Here is a 9,395-nt window from a genome sequence, read left to right on the forward strand (position 1 = left end):
AACCTTTTACACCTCTGTCATGGAAGAATTTGATTTGTAAACAAAATTTAAAAAGTTTAATTTTTAAATCATATATTTGCATATTAATAATATGGATCGTGTGCTGATTTGCAAGTATAACTCTTTAAAAGAACTATAGACTTGACTCTATTTAACCAAATGAGTTTGACTATAAAAAAATCTACTCATTTTGAGATTGTGTTTGGATATTGAGTTGAGTTAAGTTGAGTTCTTTATCAATAGTAGTGAGTTAAGATAGTTGAATGAGTTCCGTGAGATCGATCTAAGATGAGTTTAGATGTATTTGAATGTTAAAATGAGTTAAGATGTATTTATAAAAAGTTGAAAAAAATTATGAATCTCACGTATAAAGAGGTGTTGAGTTGAGTTTAGTGATTTGAGAGTTAGAAATTTAGATATTAGAAGATGTATAAATCTGAACTGATCTAAACTGAGTTTGGTCAAGAAATCTAACACAGCCTAAAATAATATAGGCGGAAGTAATGTTAAAGACAAATTTCAAATATATAAGTCTCGTGTAAACTTTTCATAAAAATGTGACCAACTGGAAAAAAAAAAAAAAAGGCTTCACACTTTTTTATAAAAAAAAATGCACCAGATTTTTTATATTTAGAATTTGTATATATAATAATTTTTTTTTATTTTTCTATTTATATATGGTCCACAATAATCTCTTTAATCTTTATTTATATAATTTAAATATTATATATCTTTTTAAGAATTTTAATGATTTCTTAGCTCTTTTTATAGTCTTTTAATTCTTTTCAATATAAAATTCATAAAAATGGATTTAACTAGATCAGGGCCTCATTGGCCTATTGGGAAGCTTTCGTGATTGGTAGCTACCTACTACTGGATAGCCCTCCTTTATTATTTTAATTTATTTTATATGTTTATATAAATATGAAATTATATGTTATTGGGGGTTGTTTGGGAAATTGAATAAAAAGTAAAAAAAAAAAAGAAAAGAAAAAAAAGAGAGAGAGAGAGTATGGGGTGAGGATTGGATGGGTCATGAGAGTTTAGATTTTCTTTTAAAGAAACATTTCATCTCATCTCACCTCATTATTATAATTTTTTTAAATTTTTACATAAAATAAAATAAATAATTTAATTTTTTTAAATCTTAAAATATAAATAATATTAAAAAATATATTATAATAATATTTTATTTAATTTTTTAATTTTAATTTTAACTTATCTCAACTCTTTTCTAAAAATAAAAGAGCGAGTTTCATAGGACCAACAGTACGTGAGAGCACGTGGTGCTAGGTTATGGCGTGCGGCCTCTAGCTTTCTCGTGACGGTGTCACGTGGCAACGTAGGCAGTGGGACCCACTAATTATCGCTCACCCCACCTCCAATAAATTAATTAATTAAAAACTTGAAAAAAAAAAGGGGTTAGTGGAGTGGAGGGGCATGTGCTGTCCTTTCCAAACTGACCTGTCGCTCATGGGTCTCTGTTGGGGGAAATCTTCTGCTGACGTGGCGGACTCACGTGCTGTCCAGAGAGTTGTTTGCTTTTTGGTTGGTCCTAGAAGTGGAAACGTGGCCCCACATACGAGGGGACAAGTGTCTCAATCGACTGTGCCAGCAGCTCAGATTCGGAAAGCTACCTTCTCCGTTTCCCGTATGGATAGCTTTCGACTTTTTGAGTGAGAGAGAGAGAGAGAGACACCATTTTAAGCACAAATGAAGGACCACGTGGTCCTCGTCCATTTCAATGAGCATATGTTTTTGCTAGTTTGGACTTCGTGTCTTCTACTGAGTTTGGGCTCTTTCCATTGTGGGTACGAACTTGATGTTTGCTTTTGTTTCGGCCCTGGGTTTGTTTTTGTTGATGGCCTATAGCTTAACATGTAGTATCTCATTAGAAAAATTCATTTTATCAGTTTTTATTTATCATTTCACACTTTATGAAAAATACTCATATCTTATAAAAAATACATACCATATGAAAAAACTATAAATGTAAAGTGTGAGAGCGAATAATAACTGATACATAACATTCCTCGTCTCGGTTAAGAAAAGTAACCATGGAATTCAATGTTATTTTAAGAGGAAAAAAAATCTGGATTATCCTACCTTTCTTGCCCAAATTCTATGACTTAAGTGGAAGAGAGATAGACATATAAAATAGACTCCACAACATTTATAGTTGCTCGAATAAATTGCTTGGACAGTATTGAATGCTCAATAAATATTGCAGAGCCTATTTCAACGTCTTATCTCTCTCCCAGTCTAGGCCTTAGAGTTCGTAAAAGACTCTAGGGGATCTCTATCCAAAAAATTATATCCCTTACAATAATTCTAATGGACTTCAATTGTAAACTTAACTACTTTTTTTTTTTTTAAATAAAGAGAAATCTACAAATAAATTTTACAAAAAATAAGTTTAAAAACTGACGTTGCTTGATATCATATATCATATCTACTTCATAATAAAAAGAGTTTTGTAATATGACATACTACATTTAACTATGCCAATTTGTAAAGTTCCTCATGTAAAATTTATGTGCAGATCCAATACTTCTCCTTTAAAATATAGGCTCAGACATGGCATGAGTATTATGAGTTTTTACAAATGGTATATACACCAAACCCAATTAGAAATGTGTGACATGAGCCATGCCACCAATAATAAAATGAAAGATCAATAACAAGTTCTTTTAACATATAGACACAGGTGTGACTTGAGTATTCCTTGAATTGATAGGCTTGAGAGTTCCTTGAATCAGTACATAACAAGTAGCATAATCTCTAAAATGGGAGGAAACTGCTGAAGAAATATGATGCATATTTTTCTGTAATTGGATATTAAAAGGATAGGGTAGTCTTGCTTTCCACATGCTGAATAACTGCCATGACAAACAGATTTTGTTATCCTCATTCACACTCGTTGATATGAAAAGTTTTTAAGTTGTAGACATATATGAAGTCCTTTCAAAAGTGCCACATTAACAAAATCTGAAATGAAGAAGAAAGTAGCTAAAGAAAAAAGAACATCAATACAAGACCAATTTAAGAACAAACGGGAATAGCACAAATTCTGCTGAGTCAATTTATATACTTGCCAGCAAAATGAACTGAATAATAAATCAACAATATATACTGCTTTCATGAGAGAAAAACAGTTTATAACTTGAGAAGAATGGCCCAAAAAAAGGGTAAATAAGAAAGAAAAAAAGAATGGAACAGGTAGGCGGGATTAACCCTTTAAGAACATACCTCAGTTTGATTCATTACAACTCACTTTCTGAAACATAACGGAGCTAACAACATCCTTTACAAAGATACAAAAGCATTCTCGGCAAGAATTAGGCATTAGAGTGGACTTGTGGAGCTGCTGAATATGTTCAGTGTGGCGGCACACTGAGCTTGGGAAAGGGTGAACCCCAGACATACGGTGCTCTAAACCACATGCAGCCAAGATAGTATGAGTGGCAAGCCTTGCAATTTCCTTAAAAACATGAATTCCTGCATAAAAAATAACTTCCAAGTAAATCTCCGGCATTCAAGTCACAAATATCTTTTTGTCTAATGTACTGAAAAGTGCTTCAAATCCATCTAAACCAAACTAATAAACATGAGAAAGTCACATACATGTGATAACAAGGCGTTGGTCAAGGGGCAGTGCTCATAGGGTAGGTCAGTTGTTCAACTATTATAAGGTGTACCAAATTTAGCACAAGAAAACGATGTCATATCCTAAACATTGGTATTATGAAAGAGGTTGAAGATCATTAACTAAGCTCCCAATACAAGAATCTTGCATCAGGTTTACAAGGACAACCCTAGGAAGAAGATCAAGTGTATCCAAATCACCAATCCAATATGTTTCACAATTACTAAAAGATTTAAGATATTATGAAAGAGGTTGAAGATCATTAACTAAGCTCCCAATACAAGAATCTTGCATCAGGTTTACAAGGACAACCCTAGGAAGAAGATCAAGTGTATCCAAATCACCAATCCAATATGTTTCACAATTACTAAAAGATTTAAGATATTATAAAAAGAAACCTGCACTTCAATAGGACCTACGCCCTTGAATGATAATAAAATGAGATAAATACATCCTTTGCACCACAAACTACCAAAATTGACACATTTGCACCCTTAAATTACCAAAAACTGACACTTAGCAGCCTCCTTTAAGATCCAATTGTCAAGATATTACTATGTCAATGAGGATGCAAAGCGGCAGTTTTTGGTAGTGTGATGATGTTGTAAAGGTTTTGGTTGGTTTGTGATGCAAAATGCAAAAGCCTGATAGTTTGAAGGTGAAAAGTGTACTTTTCCTGATAAAATTTAAATCAATTTGCATTGACTAACCCCATAATCACCTACCAACTCTACCATAAATGAATATACAGTAACAGTAAAACATAAGATAGAAAACTAAGTTCGAAGATAATCATACCCAACTTTTTGTCTCTGCTTAGGAGCTTCAAGTTGAGCTTGACAAGAGTTCTAATCTCACTTTTGGCTTCATCATCTTTAACTGCATTGCTTTCAGTAAGATCCTTTCCAGATCTAACTCTCTCATTCGAATAATCTACCTCACCAGGCACAGATGTACTGAGATCTGTTTTGGCATATAGTGAATCAGCAACTCTTGGCATCGACCCAACCAAACTCATTGAACAAGTAGATTCATTGTCCTTGTCAGTGAAATTTAATGAGGCTCCATTTACATATCCCTGTAACAGTCGTGATCCATTTTTAGCACAGACATTACCTTGAATACCTGACCATTTATTTCTAGAGAACGAAGATTTGAAAGATGCTAGGGAATGCGTTGCTGCGACACCCTCACTCTCACTAGATTCTACAGTTTCTTTAGTAGTGACACTACTCTGCTTCTGCTTTTTTACCTTACCAGATTGACAATTTCCAATATCTTTTTCAGGAGAATAACGATCATAATGCTTCTTCATAGCAATTCTTCCAACATCCTCGGCTCCAAATTGTTTATTTTTCAATGAATGAAAAGTTGAACAACTACTGGGTGCATCTTTTGCAGCTTTTCCTGTGCTGGAATGAAGTTTTGAAACCTGATTAGTACAACTGGGTTTTTCAAGATTATGCTGTATGGATTTTGCTTTAAACAACATTTTCCATGCCTTATCAATGTCATGCGAGCTTCTGTTGTGCCCAGAACTTCCAGGAAAACTAGCCTCAGTTGTCAATTGCTGACAACTTGTGGAAGATGATGAATTTTGTTGATCTGATCTTTCATGCGATATTGCCCTGATGTTCAATTTTTGGCCACTTCCGCAGCCAGGTTTAGATGAAAGGGAAGAGAAGCTCAATGACCCATTACGGAAGGCATGCCAATTTTCACGAAGTGCCTGGATATGACTGTGCACGTCACGACAACGTTGCAATGTTCTTGCACCTGACTGGGTTGTTCCATCAGCAACATTCTGAAGTGTTCTTGCAGCAGGGCCATTTACTTCCACTACAATGCTGTTTCCCCTATCTGGGGCAACAGGAGGTGACAGCAGGTTTAGATTTGAAGATTTTGTGGCCTCTCTGGCAACTGCTGGGCTATTTGGTTCTCTTACGATATTAAAGATAGTAACATGCTCCTCAGGAGTTGGTATTACTTTTTCACTGTCACTATCAGCATGCATTTCCCTATTGACAAGTTGCGTTCTACAGACAGTACAGTCATGGCAAAACCAATCACCTTCAGGAACGGTAAAACCCAAGCCTACACAGTACGTATGAGAAGCTGAATCACAAAGATCACAAAGTAATAGAAGACTGTCATCAGTCATTTGATGGCATATGCTACATAAAACTTGTGAAAAAGGATCAGAAGGCCCAGCTGTTGTGTTTCCATAAGGAGTGTAAATCTACAAAACAAGCATAAATTGGTATGGAAGATTTGACTCAAGCTAAGTTGTATGGAAAGATGGCATATGATAGATAAGATAACTGAAATTTCACTACACATAATAGTCAGGATAACCTCACTCAAGGTAAAAGAAAACAACAGGTTTAACTTGTGATACCTTTTGTGACCTGATTACATTTCAATCAAGTGCAAACCAATATCTAAGTTTTAGGAAATGTGATACAATTATATTGACATATATAAACTGGAATTAGATACAAACACATTTGATAAATACTGAGAACTCTTGATAAAGGAACAAAGTCATGCCGTCTGTTCTGTACTTCTCATTGAGTCTTTGCACCTATTTTCTTTTACTCTTGCTAACTGCCATTTCCTTCTTGGGGTCAATATGAAAGATGCGGTTCATACAATAATAAACTTAATTTGAATAAATTTTCTTTGAAGTTGTTATGATTGTTATTAGCATCTTGCATAATCTTTGCACAAGCTTTTCAATCAAAGCTTTAATTTGGAGCTTTTTTAAAAAGAGGGTTTTCAACCTTTTTTATGTGCTTAAAATTTGTTTTATAAATTTACCAAACATACCGTTTCTTCTTCAAAAGAGCTTTTAACTTGTTAAAAGTACTTTTCAAACTTTCAAACTCAAATCCAAACGGGTACTTAGTAGTAATAATCTTAACGCTAGTTACATTGTGCTTGCGTGGAGCTACAATACTCTTGCCTCAAAACGCAAATCACTCAACGCTTCATTAATCAAAATTGCTAAAATTCATTGAGAACATTCACCACAAACATTAGAACGCCAAAATAAAGATAAGATCCTAAATAACCCCTAGGGGTTGGCTCAAGTGATAAAGGCCTTGGGCTTGGGGGTAGGCCCCCCACAGGTCCAAGGTTCAAATCCCCTCAGGTGCAAACAATCTCTAGGGGCCATCGGACTGGGGAAATTTTTTCTTGAATTACCCGAAGTGCACTTGCAAGAAACTCCTTCTTGAGGGCCTGTGCACCCTTGGGATTAGTTGGGAAATAGTTCCCGGATACCTAGTGCCAATAAAAAAACCAAAGAACCTAAATGAGCCCAAATAAAGACTTAGGCCATGTTTGGGAAGTGAGATGAGTTATATCAAAACTTTTCAAAATTTCTTTTCCAAACATCACTCAAACACAAAAATACTTATCAATTTCAAATCTTCAACTTTTTCATCTAATTATTACGTAAGCATTACAACTTTCCCAAACTTCCAAATAAAAAAAAAAAAAAAAAAACATAATTTTTTCAAATTTCAAAACAAAAATAATATTCAAACAATTTTTTAACTTTATAATATTTTTATTCAACTTTTTCTCTCCTTTTCCAAAACCCAATAAAACATCTTAACTCAAATCATTTCAGTACCATTAACAAACCATTTCACTTCTATTCATAGAATTGTCATCTCATCTCATTTCCCAAACATTCCCTTACACTCCAAAATCCTAAATAAATCAGTGAAATATCTTTGATTCACAAAGAATTGCGGAAAATTAATTATCTGTCCTCATATAAAACCTAACAACTATGCCCTGATGCCATGTCATAAACTGGAGTTCTACTAAGGCTCACCAGAGCCAAATTGATAAATACTGACAACTCTCCAAAAGGGAACAAAGTCAAGCCCATCTCTTAGAGCACTTTACATTGAGTTTATGTACATGTCTTCTTTTACTTTTGCTAACTGTCATTTCTTTTTAGGAGATTAATATCAGCGATGTGGTTCATACAGTAATAAGCCTAATTCGAATAATTCGTATGGGCAAAAATAGTTAATTTTCTCGCTTATTAATAAAAAAGTAACCAATAATTGAGCAAAGAAAATACTACCTTGATTAGTTTCAAGTATTAACTCATAAGCTAAAATAACAGTGGTAACAATCTTAACACTAGTTTAATATTCTTCATTTGGTTTCTTATTCCATAACCATGCCCTAATTTCTTTAATGTTGTAATTCTATTAAGGCTCACCCGGAACCAAAATCAGATAGAGCATCTTCCTTTGGTCTCTCTCTCTCTGTCTCTCTCGACCCACGAATGTCTTTTGGGATAAGCTATAATTAGTAAACATTCAATTACATACAAATAAATAATCAGACCAATATAGTAACAATCTCCTAGAAGATAACTCACAAACAGATAGCAGACGTATGCAAACCACAATTAATTTAACTCAAGTCATTCCAAATCGCTCTATTCGATACCCTACCAGCTAAAGCTCTAAGAAAAATCCATATTAAGTGCAAATAAAAACATTTACTAACGTATTAAAGAGAGAGGCGTAAAAAACCCCAATAAACAAAACACAACAAATACACTAAAATTAATACGTTCGCGTCCAAGAGACACAAAAGCAAAGAGAACCCATCACAAAACTCAAAACCCATGACAGAAGCATATAATGAAATACCGAAATTTCCCTAACCTGGTCGCGGGCTGGGACCTTGACGACGCGTTCACGGTAAAAGACACCGTCCTTGAACGGCCTATGAATGGTGCTGAACCTACGCTTGCATATGGGGCAACGGGATTCGATCTTGGCCCACTCCATGATGCAAACAAAGCAGAAGTGATGGTCGCAGCAATCGATTATGCCTCTGATCGATTTGGCACTGTCGGATAAGCAGATCATGCAAGGGGAATTGGAATTGGCAGGCCATTGTAGCTGTTCTTGAGCTTCGAAGTGAGAGTGATTTGGGTTGTCTTGGATTTTCGACTTGGAGGTCGAGGATAGGGTTTTGCGACGCTTGTTTGGGAAGGGGAAGGACGAGTCATCCGAGTCAGTCGCCATAATGTATCGCATCCGTAATTTTGGTGTTTGTTTCAGATGGAAAATAAAAGTAAAATGATAAAGAAGGAAGAGAATGAACGATTGGCAAGTTGGGGGGGGGGGGGGGGGGGGGGTCGGCGGCCTTCGTTGTTTTAACCAAACAAATTGGGCTTAACTGTTCTTTTTCTAATGTGGCCCAACGTACGTTGAATCATCGGACTTGTTACAATAGGTTCTGACCCAATCTTCTGTTTCTGTTTTTTGATTTTGCCAAAAACAACATTCATAAGCAAATCAAATGCATAATCTTCTTGGTAACGAGCTTGATGACCTGATGACATATGATACAGTTTTAATAATGGAAATTTGGATTCGAAACCCCCCACCCATTGTATAAAAAAAAAAAGCATAGTCTTCAGTTTTCCAATATATATATATATATATAGGAAAATTCTATACACTATACTACCATCTTACTTTCATCCCACTATATAAGATATGACACATTTATTACCTTTGGATGATCTTTTATTGGATATTTTTTATCATCTAATGATGATAAATATGTTATATCTTACATAGTAGAACGAAAGTATGATGGTGATATGGTGTATAACATTACTCTCACACACACATAAAATACATGAGAAATGAGTTGTACAAGTCTCAAATAGACAAGCTACATATAAGCCGTTGTAAAAAAG

General features: G+C 34.7%; 1 protein-coding gene across 2 annotated transcripts; it reads right to left on the minus strand.

Moving 5' to 3' along the window:
• Nucleotides 1-2,537: 2,537 nt before the first annotated feature.
• LOC121243607 lies at nucleotides 2,538-8,794 on the minus strand. Of its 2 annotated transcripts, none has more exons than XM_041141733.1 (4): nucleotides 8,347-8,794; nucleotides 4,445-5,885; nucleotides 3,250-3,498; nucleotides 2,538-2,879 (listed from the first exon to the last, which is right to left on the minus strand). In XM_041141733.1, exons 1-3 carry the CDS (start codon nucleotides 8,722-8,724, stop codon nucleotides 3,251-3,253), a joined length of 2,067 nt encoding a protein of 688 aa, XP_040997667.1. In that variant the 5' UTR covers nucleotides 8,725-8,794; the 3' UTR covers nucleotides 2,538-2,879; nucleotide 3,250. The 2 variants fall into 2 exon arrangements, with proteins under 2 accessions (XP_040997667.1, XP_040997668.1); XM_041141734.1 differs by having other exon boundaries at nucleotides 2,538-2,988.
• Between the last annotated feature and the right edge of the window lie 601 nt (nucleotides 8,795-9,395).

Source organism: Juglans microcarpa x Juglans regia, chromosome 8D, assembly GCF_004785595.1.
Source record: "Juglans microcarpa x Juglans regia isolate MS1-56 chromosome 8D, Jm3101_v1.0, whole genome shotgun sequence".
Lineage (NCBI taxonomy): Eukaryota > Viridiplantae > Streptophyta > Magnoliopsida > Fagales > Juglandaceae > Juglans > Juglans microcarpa x Juglans regia.

Coding starts and splice junctions, on each gene's coding strand:
- LOC121243607 (XM_041141733.1), bottom strand. CDS start 8,724: ATGCGATACATTATGGCGACTGACTCGGATGACTCGTCCTTCCCCTTC. Junction 5,886..8,346: donor AGGTCCCAGCCCGCGACCAG/GTTAGGGAAATT, acceptor CTTGTTTTGTAG/ATTTACACTCCTTATGGAAA. Junction 3,499..4,444: donor AAGCAGAGACAAAAAGTTGG/GTATGATTATCT, acceptor TTTTTTATGCAG/GAATTCATGTTTTTAAGGAA.